The following is a 20,115-nucleotide window of genomic DNA, read 5'->3' on the forward strand; positions in this document are numbered from 1 at the left end:
TTATTGAAATCTAAGAATGGAATGGGTATTTTGTAAACATTTTAACCCAGATATAGGATCATTCCTTTTACTGACCATCACAGTTATTAATATATATCATGAAATATATAAAATTAAGTGACTAACGTATTCATCTAGTCGTGCACAATCTGGGTTGCAAGGTTGAAGTGGTATGATGTTATCTGCTTATGACCATTAGTACATGATTGATACTATTCTTCTTCCAAACTATTATAAATTAGAGAAACAATTTGGAAGGCTACTTCGGATGTAACCATCTAGATTGCAGCCCTGTGTATTGTAAGCATCTGAGTGAGTCTGTTAACATTAAAAAGGTGAATCTGAAACGCTCTGGTGTCACATAGCATATTAAGCTGTATGGTCACATGCACATACATATGCTCTAGTGCAGCAAGTGAGGTTGACCAGTTCACAATAAAACTTCAATTATAATCTCTCCATTTGTTAGCCTTTACTCTCGCCACTTGTATAGATAAGAAGGTACAAGACATCATCCAAACCTGAATCAGGAGACCAACTTTTCTAGGGACTGTTTGTGTTTTTCCAAAGAGAAACAACTTTCCTATTAACTCCATAAGAATTCTGAAAAGTACCATCTCTACAGCAGAAATCATGTATGTTTATCACTGTATCAATGGCTAGGTGATCTCCACCTCATGATAGGGTGCCTCAAAAATGTATGCATCACATGCTTGAATCTGAGCCTATCTGGAGAAGATGGAAACTGAGCCAAGTAGGAGATAACTGGACAGATGACCAAACACTATGTCAAGGTGATTTATTTTAAGGAAGGTCTTTAATGAAGGAAGTAAAGGGCATTCCAGAGCAAGGGGCTAGACAACTGGAGGTACAGCCAGCCATGGTAGGGCAAAGGTGGAATGTGGTGACAGGGATTGCAGTAGGTTACGGAGATATGGAGCAGTGTGATGAAGCGATTTAAACAAAATGAAAATTTTAAACGTTATGGGATTGAGAGCCATTTTAGATTAGTAGGGACAGGATATGGGCGGCAGCATTTTGAATGAGTTGAAGTATACGGAGATAGGAAGACAGAAAGCTGATCAGGAAAGTATTGGAATAATTGAGTCTGGAAAACATCATGGCACAGATCTGCACTGGTAGATGATAGTGGAAATTTAGATCACTTCCCCCAAAAGCTGTGGATACTAAGTCAGGTGAAATTTTCAAGATCAAGATTGATACATTTTTATACAGTAATGGTATCAAAGGAAATGGAGCAAGAGTAAACATAATTGAGTTACACTCAGCCACGATCTAACTGACGGGCAGAATGGGGCTTGGGGGGTCTACTACTGTTCCTATACTGAAACTTGTTCCAAGCTTGGTTAAAACATTGGGCAGTCTGTATGCCAATTGAGGTAGATGCATAATGAGCCAATGGGGTTCTGCTCAACATTTATTCCTCAACTAATACCACCAGATGAACTTGTCATCCATCTCATTGCTGTCTATAAGTCTCTGTTATACACAAATTGGCTATTGAATTTGCCTCACACAAGTGACTGTACTTTAAAACTTGTTCTTTAGGGATGTGAAAGACACAATGAAATTGTATGCGCTTCTCGCTCCTTCGATTTTACCCCTCATATTCTGTGCCTATATTGGTGTTGAAACAGTATTGGAGCCAAGAACCTGCAGGTTCTCCAATACCAGTGCAATAATGTACTGTATTTATATCCCACATTAATGATCAATATTTACACTAAACTAATGCAATATGGAGTAATTTTATGCTCCATTCAATGAATTTGAAAATTAAATTGAAACAATCTTTGCTTGAATGATTTTTCCTCCCTTTTAGGACTAACTTGAATGTGGTAGTGATTGAGAGATCCTGTGGATTTTGGCATGTTATTTTAAATTTACACTACCACTGTGTAAAATATTTCATGTAGAAGAACAGATCTTAAATAATATTCTCAAGTTTAAGAATTTTGCTGGACATGAACTTTTATTCATTATACAGTATATTGACCTTTTACAAAGACAGTATTCATACTGTACAAAATTACTTTTTACTACACAGTATACTTTGACAGTGTTTTCACCATTATTCTTTTAGTCCTATTCCATAGCAATTTTTGGCATATCAATCTCAAGTCAGGATAACTAGTAGCATAAGACTCTTCACACACTCTAGTATAATAAATACACCTTTCACGTTGCTTCAGATTTTAATAACTTTTGGCAGAGGATCCATACAGCTGAAATTTTCGATGGGGCTTTAGATAGGTACTGCTAATCAACCGGGTCCTCAGTCTCCATATCTAAATACTGAATAGTAAGAATACTTGTTTAAAAAAAAACTTAAGGGGACTCTTTAAATAAATTTAAAGTTTTTCCTTTAGTTACTTGTGGTTAAAAGACATTTTAAATGTTCGTACACCGCCCTTTATTTTCAGAAAGTGCTGTGCACTTAATTAATGCCAATCTTCAACAGAACCATAGTTTTTAGAAATCTGCAAATACCGCATTGACATCCATAAATTTGATGTAATATCCTGGAAAACTGCTGCATTTGAAATTATGAATAAATATTCCAGACCAAAAGTATACTGTATAACTGACTGCGCTGTCACTATCTTAAACAAAAGTATTGCCTTAAAAGTCTAATTTATACACTAAAGCTTGTTTATTTAGTTTTGTTTCTGACAGGCTGATTTTCTCCAGTTTTAATATTGTTCTTTTAAAAACAAAGTCGGACTGATTTGGTTACATTGACTGGAAATTGTCTTTTAAAATTCTCTTGTAAAATGTAGATAGAAATGGGAAATATTTTACCTGCCTGCACCCAGTATCACAAGCTCAGGTCATTCATGACAGACTGATCCATAAAGCAGCATCTTGTCCACAACTGTCTGGCATATTGGGAGGGAGTGTGTCATATGACAAACCTAAAGTCAATGAGGGGTAGGAGCTTTAAAGCAGTGGGATCAACCATGGAATCAGGGAACTTGATCAGTAGCAAGAGCTAGAAAACCAGGAAACCATTGACTCATGGAGAAAGTTAATGTATGTGTCATCAGTACAAACCTGTAATCCAGTCTAGAAAAACACCTATGTATGTATGTTACTTGCCCTTCTGTTTGGTCAGACTGTGCTTGCTGTAAATGATATACCTTGTACTTACAAGACATATACAGCATGGGATAAATGCAACATGGAGCTCCCCAGGTTCTACAAGTATTCTCTCCAACACCATTATAGAAGACAGTGACAAATTCTGGACAACTTTGTGCTGTCAAACAAAACCCCAAGCAGAACTGGGTTCATTTCACTTCTAATTTCTTTCCGAAGGTGGTTCTCTTCATTTATTATCTTAATTTTGCAAAATTTCCTCTTTTTGGATGTTCCATCTAACATTTCTACTAGTGCTGACGATGGTTCTAGATAGTACCAGAATATCATTTACAGAATTGAACCATCAGAAGGTTTCTGAACAGTGATGTATTTCTCCTGCAGTCCTCCAGCACAAGGTGGTGTGGTTATTAAAGGCTTGTTCAATAGTAGGTGATGAAGTTCAAATTTTGACCAGTGCTCCCACCCACCCCCCAAACACAAATATAGATTCCCAACGGTTGACAAACTCAGCTTACTAGTTCCTTCTTTAATTTAAATACCTTCAAGAGATAAAACACAAGCTAAACTTTTGAAAGATACACAAACAGACACAATTCTGTACTAATCACTTAGCAGATTTGCTTTAGTGTGCAACTACTGAAACAAAACAGCTTAAGAGCATATAAAAGTGCAGTACATATATACAGTTGCTAAATTCTACAAAATTTAATTTGTCCTGGACTCAGCACCTTATGGACACTGCTAGATAGTCAGTCAAAAGTCTTTTCATCTTTAATTTTACAAGCAATTTAAAAAAAAAAATCATCACTCTTTAGAATGATGAATCGTGCTGAAAGTCTAATCTCAAAGCAGAGTACTTGGCAAGCTGCTGCCATGCCATCTCAAGCAGGTTGTTTTGGAATGCTTGTACAAGTGGCTTGACTGACTGAATCTTTTCCCGCATTTTAAACATGCATAGGGCTTTTCTCCTGTGTGAACACGGATGTGTTTCTTGCAATCCGTTAATGTTAAAAAGGTCTTGCAGCAAATTTTACAGGCATACTTACGGGCACCTTCCACCACCAAAACATTGTGTTCCGACATGGCTTTCTTACACTTTGAAAGTACATCTGCAGATGCCCGTGTCAACTGGGGAGGGCCTGACTGCAAAGAATGATTATTTTCAAAAGCAGAAGAGGTACTGTTCAACATTCTGATCTGGGAATTAGAGCCAGTGTCCTGGGAACCAGAGCTTCCATCTCCAACTGAGGTCACAATGGGCATTTTTGGGGCAATACGACGATAACCTGGGAAATTACTGGCTCCTCCTCGCGATGAAATGATAGATTGTCTGGATAGTGAATGCAATCCAGAACTGGGCCTAGGAAAGTCTAATCTGAATGGCTCTCCTCCGGTTTTGTACCCGGTGGATTGGCCACAGGATAGGCCCAGCAAGTCATGCATAGGTCGCATAAAATGAGCATCAGGACTATCATTAAACGGATTTTCCATTCGAGCTGCCACTATTGCAGAGTTGGCACCAGCTGAAACCCCGGACACCGGGCTCATTAAATAAGTAGCTTCACTTTCTATTCTGCCATCGCTCGTTGTGTTCGGAATGTTATCATCAGCATTCTGGCCCCCACTGTAGCTGTTTGTTCGGTTCTTGTTTAAAAAGGTGGAAATATGAAAGGGAGCTTTTGAGTCAGTGTTTGCCGATTCTAGCATATGTATGTCCGTGACCCTGTCAGTACTAGACTGAGGATCAGAGAAACTCCGGTCACTACTCTCTGGGCTAAGCTCTAGCTTTTCTGCACCAGGCATTCCTCCTTCCACCTCCACCGATTCGCTACCTTCAGCCTGTGAGGCAACATCACTTGCCTCATCTTGAGGATCAGGTGAGCTTAATGGTTCAGCTTTCACAACAATTCGGACCTGCTCCTCATTTCCATTCACGTGAAGTTCTGCGGTCTCAGAGTGAAAATCCGATTTCTCGTTAGCAGAGTCTTGACTAAAAGCAGTTTCAATGTGAGTCGCTTGAGAAGCCATGGATGCTTGTGAATGACCAACTCCACTGTTATCTGACTGACTGGGCACCTGATTATCTTCTGGTGTGCTAAAGGCCTGTTCAAATATGATAGCACCTTCCACATTGTTTTCAACAGTTGCATCGGCTTTCGAGCCATCCCCCAGCTTCAGGGAGTCTGGTGTAAAGAGTTCCTCACATGTATGCACCACAGCTTGTCCATTATCCGATGTTTCCTCAGTGATGATAGACTCATCCACGGAAGGTCTCATCCTTTTCTTTGATCTTTCATCAGGAATGGCCTTCCTTTTCTGCAATCGCTGGACAGGAAACGCAGTTGACTGATCCTCCAAGTGATGGCGGAGTGATGAGTTCACGTTGACTTGCTCATCCATTGCCTGGCTGGAGCTGAGAGCAGAGCTTACTAAGCTCAAACCCAGCTGCTGAAGTAGAAAGGACCTCTGCATACGAGCATTTTGCTCCTGTAGCCTTTCACTTGTAGGAGACATAGGTACAGTCCTGGTAGTTAAGTAATGTTTGCAAGCCTTCACAACAGAATTAAGGTGGAGGTGGGAAGCTGCCAGCAGCACATCCATAACGTTACTCTCTCCTAGCATAAGCGTGGACGTGTACATCATTTCAACAAGGGCTGCAAAAGCCTCTGCTGTAACCACTTCACTGTCCAGCTGAACCATGTTCAGTGATTGATCACTCTCTGGGACAGTAAAGAGAGCACGGAAGTGGGTGCTGCATGCTGCAAGCACAGAGCGATGAGCTTTGAAATGACGGCTCCCGACAACAATCACACAGTCACAGAGCTGTCCGTGAAGCCGCTGATAGTTCAGCTGCTGGAAGACTTGTTCAAAGTGGCCTGGAAAATCCATGACCCTGTTAAAACAAAGAAAAGCTGTGAAAGTTTTTCCATGTGCAGCAATCCTCATTTCCCAGTTCATAACTTTCCTTTGGTTATGAACAAGTCTCATCACAATCATTTATCTATTTGCAGTTAGTGAACAATAATGGGGAATGTGTTAAAACTATGAACTGGTCTTAGCCTAAAATGTTCCTTCTAAAAATATAAATTTAATTATAGCAAGTACTTAATTATTTCATTTATGCATGAAGTTTTAAGATGAATGATTCCGCTTACTGACAGCAGTTATTGCTTGCAATAGAGACTGTCAGCAGCTTTCTGTTGTCAGATCATGTTAGCACAATGAGATGACACAGAAATGAAGGAACTCAGATTCTCCCGTTCACAGGAGTGCAGGATAACCATCAACAGAGGAAAGTACTTATCCATTTCAGCATGAGTAAGACATTTTCATGAAATCTATTTTTGAAAAGCTGTATCTTGACATGGGCACTTTCAAATGTTCATTGCCTAAGTTACATTGCACAAAGCATTACAGTATCTGGAGTACTTCAGACTATTTTAAATAGATATTTTCCCTAATGCAGTCATAAAAACCAGAGTTCTGTTCACACGCTTGGCCAAATGCGGTTCTGCTCATCTGCACATTTCTGCCAATATTAAAGAGATTAATTTTTATTTGGTTGTGATACATTTAAAAGCAATGCAGAAGGTCACACATGGATTTGTATTTTAAAACTAAAAGCAGCTCAGCACCAACTGCAACAAGCAGAGCCTGTGATGCAGGGCCACGCCTCTTCCATGTGGTCACACTAATGATTCCAAATTATCAATGTCTTCAAGAATCAGCTGAATTACACAGTACATCTGACCTCTTTATGGAACAAAACAGTCAGCACAGACACCAAGCATGTGCAACTAGGCTGTTTGCCAGGAGCAGCTTTCTGAAGATATAAGATTGCAGTTGTCTCTAAAAACAGTAACTGGCTAGTCTCTGTGGGTTAAGTCAAAATATTCATTTTAAAAATGTGCTTTTTTCCCCCCAAAATGACCATACCTGAAGAAATTACTTAAAAACTGTGCTGGAAATTAAATACCACAGAAGTAATGAATACTAATAATTTATATGGAGCCTACAATTTCTGAATTATCTACAACAATTCAGATTATAGAATCTTACACAGTACGATTTTCGACCCAGTTGGTCTGTGCCAACTCTTGAAAGAGTTATTCAATTAGTTCCACTGTCATATTCTACCATAGCCCTGTATTTACTTACCCTTTAGAGGAATGTGTGTGTGTGTGTGTGTGTGTATGTGTAATCCCCTTTTGAAAATTACTATTGAATCTATCACCTTTTCAGGTGGTGCATTCCAGATCATGTTGCATAAAATAAGTTTTTCATCTTCCCACTGGTTCTTTTGTCAATTATATTAAATCTGACCTCTGGTAATTGATCCACCAGCCTGTGGAAACTTTCTCCTCATCTAATCTATCAAGAACGTTGGAATATATAAACACCTCTATTAAATCTCCTCTTAGCCTTCTCTGCTCCAAGGAGAACAATCCAGGCTTCTCTAGTCTCTCGTCCCAGATATCATTTTAGTAAATCCCTGCATTCTCTCCAAAACCTTGACATCTTTCCCAAAGTGTTAGGCTCACTCCAGCTGGAATCTAACCAGTGATTCACAAAGGTTTAGCTTGCTTTTAACACTATGGCTGTATTTATAAAACCATGGGTACTGTAGGCTTTTCTAACAGCATTATCAACTTGTCCTGCCATCTTCAAAGATTTGTATGAACCACCAGTTCTCTCTGTTCCTGTGTCCTCTTTAAATCACATGGTGAAGATTGTAAATACGCACATTCCCTGGGGCCTAAAGTTCTTAAATATTGCACACTATAAATGTACCGGGTGTAAGTGTTGCAACCAAAAGTACAACAACGTCAAATTAAAAAAAATCAAGCTCCCACAGAGGCGACATCTAAATATCTGTTATAAGTTCTGCTTTTTAGCAGCTTTTAAAATTTTGGGCTTAAACCACATCTCTGTAATTCAGCTGCATTGATTCTTGATGCTCAGAATGAAACCTGTATTATCCCTTCACGCAGTTAACAATATTCTCTGAAAAATCATCAGTTCACCTCAACAATGTCAACTGTCTTTGGGAATCACTTCTTCCAATTTTTTTCTGCCCACTCCCTGACACTTCCAGTCTCATACTTGAAGTGCCGGAGGGGTGCAAAGCCAACCAAACTATACCCCTAGCAGGTTTTGGGAAGAGTAAAGGATGAAAACCAGAGAGGAAATAAATGGTTCTATTGCTGATGCTCATGAGGTTGATATAGCACATACCAGTGGGCGTACATGTGATGGCCAGTACAGTAGCAACTGTGCGTGTCCTATACAACATTTACTTGTCACTGTGAATGTAATGATTACTATAAGTACTTACAGGTGTACATGTAATGGCTGATTTTGCACATTCCTGCATACAATAACTGCTACAGCATAAACCTGTAATAACACTTACAGCATCCATATCCATAGGTATACATGTAACGATTGCTTTGGCATGTACCTGTACCCAAGGCCATACATGGAATGGCTGCAGCATGTACCTGTGGTCATAAATGTACTGATTGCTTATAGCATGATTATAACAAGATCACCAGGACAAAGATACCATGTTACATGTGCACTTGTTTTTTTTCCAGATAATGAATCTTTTTTTCTTTCCTTCTAATTTTGGCAGATCTCTTGTGATTTATTATTTGTATAGTGTACTGTTACACAATTACAACGCAGGAGATCACATTATATATACAGACTCTAGTCCTGGCTGCTTTGCATAGGTGCAAAAACAGCAGGCATGTCCAGCCTAAAATTTGCAATCCCCACAATAATTAGTGGACATACATGCCTTGGTTATCTTTATTCCTTCACTAGTCTATTATAAAGTAATTTGAAAACAATTTTGATTTCCTCTGGGATGGCTGGTGTGTGTGGGTGACAGGGATCCGCTTGTGTTGAGGTGAAAAATGATCCAGGATTTCCCAAGAACTTATGCAAGTACCGGTCTGCCTCTGGAATCTACGAGCTTAAAGAAAACACCTGAACAAGGCTGTTGATGTGTTAATGGAACATGCTTTCCCCAAGTATGGTAAGCTATGGCCTGGATTTTGCAGTAATAAAGATGGTGAAACTATCATTATTCCTTTGAAAATGACAGTGATTTCTGCACAGTTAAACAGGGAAATAATTCCAGGAGTTGCAATCAATGATTCTATGGTTCTCCAAGTGTGTGCTGTTGAGGTCCTCCCCTCAGAATGCAGTCAACTGGAAAAGTGAACTGATAAGAACATCTACCCTTATGCTCTTAGCCTTGCTGTAAAATGCCTTGAAAAAGTTATGCCTTGTTGAATGAGGTACAAGTGGACTTTTAACAGTGCACCAGATTCATAACTACTGCTAAGCAGCCTTAATGGCCCCATAAGAGTAATTTTATATCTGCTGAATGTCAAATTTCTTGGTAAGAAATTTCACATATTTAAAATAAGAACATTTTAAAAGTTTGCTTATTATGCTTTTGTTTCTACCTTAAACCGATATATAGGTTCAAATCTTATGTTTCAGTATATATAAAAGTTAGAAGCATGGGAGTCAGTGTTTATACTTCTCGATTTGCTGTCTGAGACAATACTTCAATGTGATTGGCTGCTTATCCCCTCCTCAGATTTCATAGCTGCTGGATGCCTGCAGATTCCCTCAACCTGATGCCAAAAACAAAATATGATGGGAAAGGGAGAGTTCATGCAACAGAGCTCATGAGATCTTTGTTGACAGTTTTGTTCAAGGTCAGCAGCAAGTACAGTATCTTCACTGCTGACCAGAAAATCCAGCCCAGTAAGCAATTTAGTAGCCCATCTTGGTCATAGAACCATAGAAAAGTTACAGCACAGAAAGAGGCCATTTGGCCTATCTTGTCCATGCCTGCCCAAGGACACCCAAGTGCCCTTTTTAATTCCACCTTCCTGCACCCAGCCCATAGCCCTGCAGCTTACAGCACTTAAGGTGCAGATCCAGGTAATTTTTAAAGTTTCTGCCTCTACCACCAACTTGGGCAGCGAATTCCAGACACCCACTATCCCCTGCATAAAAAAAAGTTCTTCCTCATGTACCCCCTACACCTTCTGCCACTTATCTTGAATCTATGTCCCCTGGTTCTAGAATTCTCCACCAAGGGAAACGATTTTATTCTGTCCACTCTATCTATTCCCCTCATAATTTTGTACACCTCAATCAAGTCACCTCTCAGCCTTCTTTGTTCTAAGGAAAATAACCCCAACCTATCCAATCTCTCCTCGTAGCTACACTTTTCTAACCCTGGCAACATTCTTGTAAACCTCCTCTGCACTCTCTCCAGAGCTATTACGTCCTTCCTGTAATGTGGTGACGAGAACTGCACACAATGCTCCAGTTGTGGGCTCACCAGTGTTTTATACAATTCCAACATTATATCCTTACTTTTATATCCTATACCTCTGCCAATGAAGGACAGCATTCCATATGCCTTCTTTATAACCTTGTCTACTTGAACTGCTGCCTTCAGGGACCTGTGTACTTGTACGCCAAGATCTCTCACTTTATCTACCTCTCCTAGTATATTCCCATTTATTGTGTAATTCCTGTAACCGTTTGACCTCCCTAAATGTATAACCTCACACTTCTCTATGTTAAAATCCATCTGCCACTTTACTGCCCACTCCCACATGTGGGAACTTGTCAAATGCCTTGCTAAAATCCATGTACACAGTATCCACTCTAAGTACCTCACATCTATTGTACTGGGAAATCTCTGAACCCTTCTGGCTGTGAACAGAGTCTCAGACTGCCAGTCAGGCTTTAAAAAGAAAGTTGCGTGGGAAGGTTTTGGCCGGCTCAGAAGCGTAGCACACTGAAAGCTAATTAGGAGTTATTTTATTTAAATATAGTAAGATGGCTCACGAATGTGGGAAGCATAATCATTTTATTATTTTGTATTATTACACATTTGTATTGATTGAAACAAAGTTACACTAACTGCTGTTTTGCTTGTTCACTCACTGTGAAATAAAGCAGCTTAAACAAATGTGTAAATTACACAAATATCTAGTCCAGACTTGCCGCTGGATGCTTTTAATACATAGCGGAACCCTATCATTAGAGAATGGGAATGGGAAATGAGCCCACATGCAGGTAACATTCATGTGTGCTTTCCTTCTCAAATTTGTAAGAATTCTGCAATGACTTTCATTCACAGCCCCTTTCATCCAGTCTTTGTTCAGCTCAGTGTATCAAAATCACAGCAGCATGACTTCAAAACAGCTGTTTACTTCACCTGGTTACTATCCTGAAGCATTTAGAACAAACATGCACTAACAATAAAAGGAACACTGACTTTTTTACTTTCGTTATGGATCACACATTAACACATACACACAAGATCTGCCATGGTGCTGCTTACAGTAAGTCAGGATACACTGTCTTGTTTAGATAGACTAGGAGATGTTGACACAGTGAGTCAATAAATAAATATGAGTAAATAAAATAGTTTTACTGAATGGTAATCTGGAATTTGAATTGCTATTTACTGGGAAACAGACTTGAACATCTATGGCAGATAATGGCTTTAGTCATGCACTGCCAGGTCTGGCTGGATCATATAAAGCATTATCTGGTCCTGCTTTCCTCTGTCAAAACTGCTCATTACTCCAGAATCATGCTGGAATGCAAATAAACTTGCTCTCTTCTCCAATACAAAACTATCTCCTCCACCCTAACCTTCAACCACAAGTGCAAGGAGCTCATGGACATCTTTGTCACTAAGGCTGACTGTTTGGCTGCTGGCTCCCATAGGCCAAATTTCTGAAGGTTTCCCCCATTCGAGCTCCGAACGTGAAATTTTCTCCAGTGTCACCATCTCCTCTCAAGTTCACCTTGTCCACAAGACTCACAACTTGCTCCCTTGACCCTATACCAACTAACTGCTAAGCAGCCAACTTCCCCCTTCTCCTCTTCTTTTAAATTTGCCATCATTACCCTCTATCCTTGTGAACAATTACCCCATCTCCAACCTCCCTTTCCTCTCCAAAGTCCTTCAATGTGTTGTCACCTCTTAGACCTGTGTCCCCTTTCCCTTTTCTATCTGACTCTTTCCAATAAGGTTTTCATCCATGCCACTGTATTAAATAATCCTCATTAAAGTCACAAATAACACTCTGCATGAATGTGCCCGTGGCAAACAAGCATGCCTCATCCTTCTTGACCTGTCTGCATCTTTGACACGTTTGACTGCACCATCCTCCTCCAACACCTCTTCACTGCCATCCAGCTGGTTGGGACTGCACTCACCTGGTTCCATTCTTATTAATCCAGCTGTAGCCAGAGAATCAACTCCATTGTCTTCTCTTCCCGCTCTAGGACGGTTATCTGGTGTCCTCCATAGAACTATCCTTGGTCCCCTCCTATTTCTCATCTGCATGCTGCTGCTCGGCAACATAATTTGAAAACACGTCAGATTCCACATGTAGGCAGATGAAACCTCAGGTCTACCTAATTAACATCTCTCTTGACTGCTCCACCGTCTCCAATCTGTCACACTGCTTGTCAGGAATCCAAAACTGAAAATTGCAGTTTTCTCCAACTAAATATTGGGAAAACTGAAGCAGCTGTCTTCAGTCCGCACAACAAAATTTTGTTCACTAATCACTGACTCTACCCCTCTCCCTGGCAACCGACTTGAGGATAAACCTTGGTGTCATATTTGACGCTGAGATGAGCTACTGAACACAGAACACATTACCAAGGCTGTATAATTCCACATCCATAACACTGAGTGACTCCAGCCCTTCCTCAGCTCATCTGTTGCTAAAACATTCACCCCAACATCAAACTAAAACATTAACTCTGCTTCTTGTTCCGCATATGCTATCTGAACAGTTGAATATTTTAAGCATTCTGTTTTGATTTTAGATTCCCAGCATCTGCAGTGTTTTGCCCTTGTATTCCAATCAATATACTTGTAAAGGCATATATTTTTAACACAGTAATTCACTGTAACAGCAAAATATCTTCATTATTTTATCATGTATTCTCTGAGAGATCTTCCTTTCCATTTATCAAGATAACTGGATCACAAATCACCCACCCAGGTTCCCACTATATCATGCATCATATAAAACTATTCTGAGATAGCACTAATTCAGATACATCACTCTCAATTTGGAGGACAGGTACATCCCACTGAAATATTGTGCAACCAAAGAAATGGGAGCATGGGGCCATGGCAACAGAAAATGTAAAAGTCTCCAGCATCTTCTTTCCCACAGATCTATCCAATAATACAGCTCTTGAAATTAAAGCAGGTGTGGGGATTTGGGTGGTGTAATTCACTCTTACTAATGACAGAGAATTCTTATTCCTGTGTGTTAAAAGAGCCACAAACACGGAGTACACCTCTTTTTAAAGAGTACAAATGATCCCTAAATTCTGCTATTTTTACATCAAATTTTTTAAATCAGATTCCAAAAGTCCAGCATCCATGAGTGAAATCCATGCATGTTAAGTTTATCAGTTTGCTAACCAGTACTGCAGTTCTTTACACCCAGATTGGAAATGCTACACCCTCCTTTCCAGGCACTTAAAGCACACACATTACATTATCTACACACAATAGCTGTCTGTCAATTTGTCAAAAACATAACGCTGACAGACTAGGAAAGTTCAGTATTCTAATTACACAATCATTCATAGCGCTGTCAGTGGCCCCACCAAAACAGAGAAAGGTCTTATGACCCCATATTCCCTAATTTCCTGAGACAATTTTCCAAGTCACATGATCCTCTCCAATTTCAAAATTACTGAAAACTTGCAGAAGATCAAACTACAGCATTAGTTTACATTTAGAAAAAGGTTTTGCATTTGGCAGATGCATTAAAAGAACGTATTGGATGCCACTGTTCCACAATGACAAACGACTGGTTGCCTTATTTTTGATGATTATTTTGAAGAGCACAAGTTAGTGTGGGGAAATGAAACACTTCCTTATTTCATGAACTCAGCAGCAGCAAGTCCTTCCACATCCAGCACAAGTAACATGCGGTCTGAACTTCCTCATATTCTCTGTCCCAAGAACCTTTAGTCCCAAATGTAAGACAGGACTGCATTATCGTGATACATCTCATTTATCTGACTACAATTATCAAGCTAGCACATGCCCTAAGTTGGACAAGGGGAATCAAGGGCACAGAATGCACTCTGGGTGAGAAAATTTCAATGTCTCATCAACAGTGGCTTGGTCATATAACCACTGACAGGACCTGCATCAGATGGTGAGAGAACCAATGAAGAATTAACACTTACTTAACCTCATCCTCATCAACCTACCTGTTGCAGACACATGTCCACAACAGCATCCATGGTCAAGATTGTGTCCTTACAAGGTCTGTGGAGAGAAAATATTACCTATATCACAAGGACATCTCCACTGTGAAGTGTGACACTACAGGGACAAACCAAGGATAGATTTACCTCATCAAATCCCTTCATAATCATGAAGGCTTCCATCAGGTCACCCTCAAACATTTCAACTCCAGTGGGAAACTACTAACTTCTCAAATTTCTTTTTTGAATTGTCGCCCTTCATCTCTTATAATGTCCTATGCTGTGTTTTTACGATGGCAACAATATAATCATCAGTCAGAAGCTATCAATTTTCAGGTCAAAAATTTCTATTGTTGAACTTAAATTAGACAGATCTTCCCCTTGGCAGAATTGGATTTAACAAAGCAGATGCAGATCAGTGGCAAATGGAATTTAATCTGGATAAGTGTGAGGTGATGCACTTGGGCAGTACAAACAAGGCACGGGAATGCATGATGAATGGTAGGACCCTAGGAAGTACCGAGGATCAGAGGGATCTTGGTGTGCCTGTTCACTAGTCCCTTAAGGTAGCGGGACGGATAGATAAGGTGGTTAAGAAGGCCTATGGGATACTTGCCTTTATTAGCTGAGGCATAGAATATAAGAGCAGGTAAGTTATGTTGGAACTGTATAAAACGCTGGTTAGGCCACAGCTAGAGTACTGCATGCAGTTCTGGAATCCGCATTATAGGAAGGATGTGATTGCACTAGAGAGAGTGCAGAGGAGATTTACCAGGATGTTGCCTGAGCTGGAGAGTTTTAGTTACGAGGAGAGATTGGATAGACTAAGGTTATTTTCCCTGGAGCAGAGGAGATTGAGGGGGGACATGACTGAGGTGTATAAAATTAGGAGGGGCATAGATTGAGTAGACAGGAAAGAACTTTTCCCCTTGGTGGAGGGATCAATAACCAGGGGGCATAAATTTAAGGTAAGGGGCAGGAGGTTTAGAGGGGATGTGAGGAAGAATTTTTTCATCCAGAGGATGGTGGGAATCTGGAACTCACTGACTGAAAGGGTGGTAGAGGCAGAAACCCTCATAACATTTCAGAAGTAATTGGATGTGCAGTTGTGATGCCATGGCGTACAAGACTATGGGCCTAGTGCTGGAAAATGGGATTAGAATAGTTAGGTACTTGTTTGACCGGTGCAGACTCAATGGGCCGAAGGGCCTTTTTCTGTGCTGTAGACCTCTATGATTCTATAACCCTTACCGGAGGCATTACAGTCAGGGCTAAGAATCAAGAAAAGTAAGTTTGGCCTTTGTTTCAGACTCTTAATCTTCTATTCATGTAAAATGTTCTGCAGCGCTGTAAATAAGGGAGCCCTACAGAACCGGTCACATTTTTTGCGCAAGCCAGATCTAATGCTGCAATGGTTCGTTCCTTTAACAGAAAGCATCTACTGTTGCAGCTAGCAGCATCACAGCCTTTTGTCGCTCAATTACCTGCTGCTGAATAACAACTTGTATTTATAGAGCACCTTTCAAGTAGTGGATTATGGGGGATAACAATCCAAAAAATATTCAAAAATCAGTCAAACAACTTGGCCTGGCCTTCCTTTCCCCCTCCAAACATTCAGAATTCTTTCAAAAATAAGGTCAGTTAGAATGGAAAGGCCTTAATCGGAACACTCAGTAGGTGACTGATAATAAAATCAGTTAAGTGATTACAAACATCTGCGAGAAGCTGCCTTGTGCTGAAATCTCACATTATAACTGTAGCAAATGGTCTTGGCGTGCCTATTAACACAGCCGCTTTAACCTCTCTCTCAACTCAAAGAAACGAGGCACTGAAGAAGTCTTTAACGTATGTGGATATGATCTCTGCATCTTGTGAATAAAGTCACAATGTTGAAAAGTTGTTTCCACAAAACATATATTGTGCGTCCTCTACTGCTTCACCAATACCCTGGATATCATTTGTGCAATGACATCTATTGGATATTTTAAATCTATTAGTTTTGTTGATGGTGAAGGAGATGGAAAGCATCTACACCACCCTTTTCCATCTGTACGCACTGGTTTATTGCTCATGATAGCCTTGTTCTATGTTAGGAGTGGTCACAGAATGATTTCTAAAGACTTCTGGTGTTTAAGGTAATGGAAGAGTTAAAAATCAGTTGCTTGCATCCAGCTTCCATGAAATATCTGAGCTTCAACCCAACATGGGTAACCTCATGCTCTGTACAGTTTGAGGTTCTACTTCACCTCCAGAAACTAGGCACTCAATCTATCCACTCATTACACCAACCCAAAGTTGCACTAGGTCTACTTTGCATTTTTAAACCAGTTGCAAAAAGAAAGGAATTAAGCCAATATGCTTCTTTTGTAACACAATCAAATCATCTCATTGCTTACCTGCATTAATACAGCTATAATCATGAGAACGTGTTATGCAGCACAAAGTACTCTCCAAACACAATCCAAGTTTAGAAGGACAAAATCTATAATTGCATTGTTAGATTAACATGTTTATCATCATGATTTACTGGAATCCCTGTGTATAACACACCTGCATGACAACGGCATGAAAATTTCACACGCCACCATTATATCTCATAGTCGTTTGGTAGTACAGAACTTGAGTATTGCTGAAAAAAAGAAACATATCGAAGCTTTTTGTCTTGCACTCATCAGGACAGCTCATAAGAATAGCAATACAAGGCAAAATAACAATTTATACTGTATGTGAATACAGTGCTGGTTGGTTGAGGCATTGCCATGGAGAATGCACAAGTGGTGACTGACAATTAACTGCCAAGCATTGCTTGAAATTTAAACCAGGCAGCTTGATCCTGATTGGTCAAGGCATTGCTTTGAGGAATGAGCAGTGAGTGGCTGTCACTTATTTTGTTTAGTTGAAACAAGCACAATGTGCGTATATGTTCTTTCTGTCTGTGCAAAGTATAAATTGTTGTTTTCCCCCTTATATTAGTATTCTTGCGAAGTATCCTGATGAGTGAAAGATGAAAAGCTTCCACCTCTCTTTTTTCAGCAATACTCATTATATCTCAGCAAGAACTGCAGTTGCTATCATTAGCATTTAAGTGTTTTGTTTTCAATTAAGAGGGTGGCTTTTCAAAAGGCATGCTGCAGATTTTCTCCCTCATTTGTTGCTCTCCAAGCTGGAGGAGACAGCTTGCAACTCTGCCTCTGCTGAGGCTGCACTAAAATCAGACACGAGATGTGCAAACATAACCAGGTGTACTTCCTGTGGAAACCAGATTTACTACCACTTTCAGCTCTCGCAGAATTGTGTGGTTGACATTATTAACTCAACACATTCTAACATTTATACAGCCTCTTTAAAACAGAAGAGAAATAGATACCAAGCGGTAATCAGAATTGGGGCAGATGACCAGAGTTATGGAAGAGGGAGGAGAAAGAATCCCCGAGTTCAAGTACAGACTGACCTGGAGGCAGGGCTGGAGGAGACTGCCACAGGTGCTGGGGTGCAACTGTGAAGTAATTTGTAAATGTAAGATAAGGATTTAAAATTTACTGTGTACAGGATTAGGTGACCAGTAGAATTGGTGAAGATAGGGTTGATGGGAAAGTGGGACAAAGCACAGAAATTACTTTACATCTACCTATATACTTGGTGCAAGCGTCACACTTACGCTTATTCTCTGCCAGTACATTAAAAGTGTACTCGTTCCAGGGTAACTCCTTGGGGAAAACAAATGTCATTAGAGAACTGGGAGCGAGAAAGCCAAAAGGGACACAGAGGGTGAAGAGCAGAAAGGTGAAATCAATGAAATTCTCAAGGTGAGATTTAAAGTCTTAAAAAAAAATTAGCTTTACAGTGGCACCAGAATTACCTACACAGTCCTGATATACTCAGTAGAGTAGCTGGTGGTGCATAAACTCACTCATGAGCGCCAAGTACTGGCTACACCTTCAAAATATCCTTGAAATACACTACAATGTACCTAGAACATCATAGTGCACTGGTACAAAGAGCCCTAACAACAAGACACAAACAAATAATTATAGAGACCCTTAAGATGACGATTCCTGAAATGGTGCTTTGAGTTCTGTGCATAGAAAAATGGCACAAATGTCGAGAATCTGCAACTTTAAACATAAGCCCTCCAGCCCCATAGTAAGACGTTGAAGTCTTGTAGCTGTAGATATGCAGACAATTAGATTAGAATTTGATCAATGTAGTAGACTACAAGTTCAATGAAGACCCAATGCGTTCCTGTTACCAAAATCCAGTGTTTTTATAATATTGCCATGTATACAGATAAACGCCCATGATAAATAGTGAACATTGCCTTGTATATCCCTGCATCTGACTGGAAAATCTAGATTAAGATTAGAAACATCTGTCTTAAAGATCTCCACTTTCATGTGAAAGATCAACTGTTCCACAGGGAAATTCCATATTAATAAATTCTACTGAATATCTGTAAAGAGCTAGACTTTCTGTTTCAACTATTTGATTGGCAAGATTTATCATTCTGAAAGCACTTTTTTGCAAACTCACAAATCAATGTGGATTTACTGGATTTTGCCTAAAACTAATCTAGAAACAAGAGAAACAAACTTCTTCAGCACAAAAAACAAAAATACCTGGAAAAACTCAGCAGGTCTGACAGCATCTGTGGAGAGGAACACAGTTAACGTTTCGAGTCCGTATGACTCTTAAACAGAACTAAGGAAAAATAGAAAAGAGGTGAAATATAAACTGGTTTAAGGGGGGTGGGACAAGTAGAGCTGGATAGAGGGCCAGTGATAGATGGAGATAACCAAAAGATGTCATAGACAAAAGGACAAAGAGCTGTTGAAGGTGGTGATATTATCTAAGGAATGTGATAATAGGTGACATTAAGGGTAGAAAGCAGGACGAGCAAGGTACAGATAGCCCTGGTGGGGGTGGGGTGGGTGGGAAGGGATCGAAATAGGCTAAAAGGTAGAGATAAAACAATGGATGGAAATACATTTAAAAATAATGGAAATAGGTGAGAAAAGAAAAATCTATATAAATTATTGGAAAAAAGGGGGATCGGAAAGGGGGTGGGGATGGAGGAGACAGCTCATGATCTAAAATTGTTGAACTCAATATTCAGTCCGGAAGGCTGTAAAGTGCCTAGTTGGAAGATGAGGTGCTGTTCCTCCAGTTTGTGTTGAGCTTCACTGGAACTTCTTCAGGTTTTGCATTTTCTGATGCCTATAGTGTGCTAATATCCAACCACATGGATTTTTGGTCCTAACTGAACAAATACAAACCAAACACTTACTACAGAGTGACTTATATCAGAATACATACTGCCCTCTGTCCAATTTCACATTTCCAGATTGACATCTGTAAAGCCAGCAATGAGAAGAGCAAAGAGAATGCACGCACATAATTTGAAGTTGCAATAATGGTACAAGATTAAAAGTATGTTGTGGCTGCAAATGGAAATATATTGATGGTTGTATCTTGATGTTGAAATTCTCCAGGCTAACTTCCTGACTTTAATCTTCCAATTCTGCTCTCATTTTGAGCATTCAATTTAAGTTAGATATCTGATACTGTTCTGAGGAACAAAGGGTGGTGTGTGTGTCCATAAATCTCTGACGGGCATGTTAGTGGGGTGGTGAAAAAGGCATATGGGACACTTGCCTTTATCAATCGAGGCATAGATTACAAAAGTAGGGA

General features: G+C 39.8%; 1 protein-coding gene across 1 annotated transcript in view; it reads right to left on the reverse strand.

Moving 5' to 3' along the window:
* Positions 1 to 1,974: 1,974 nt before the first annotated feature.
* Positions 1,975 to 20,115, reverse strand: part of LOC121277168 (zinc finger and BTB domain-containing protein 5) — a 42,242-nt gene continuing 24,101 nt past the window's right edge. The window contains exon 2 of the mRNA XM_041186274.1: positions 1,975 to 6,016. Coding sequence (XP_041042208.1) covers positions 3,967 to 6,012 — 2,046 coding nt within the window. The 5' untranslated portion in view covers positions 6,013 to 6,016 and the 3' untranslated portion in view covers positions 1,975 to 3,966. The remainder of the gene's footprint in view (positions 6,017 to 20,115) is intronic.

This window comes from Carcharodon carcharias, chromosome 4 (assembly GCF_017639515.1).
Source record: "Carcharodon carcharias isolate sCarCar2 chromosome 4, sCarCar2.pri, whole genome shotgun sequence".
NCBI lineage: Eukaryota > Metazoa > Chordata > Chondrichthyes > Lamniformes > Lamnidae > Carcharodon > Carcharodon carcharias.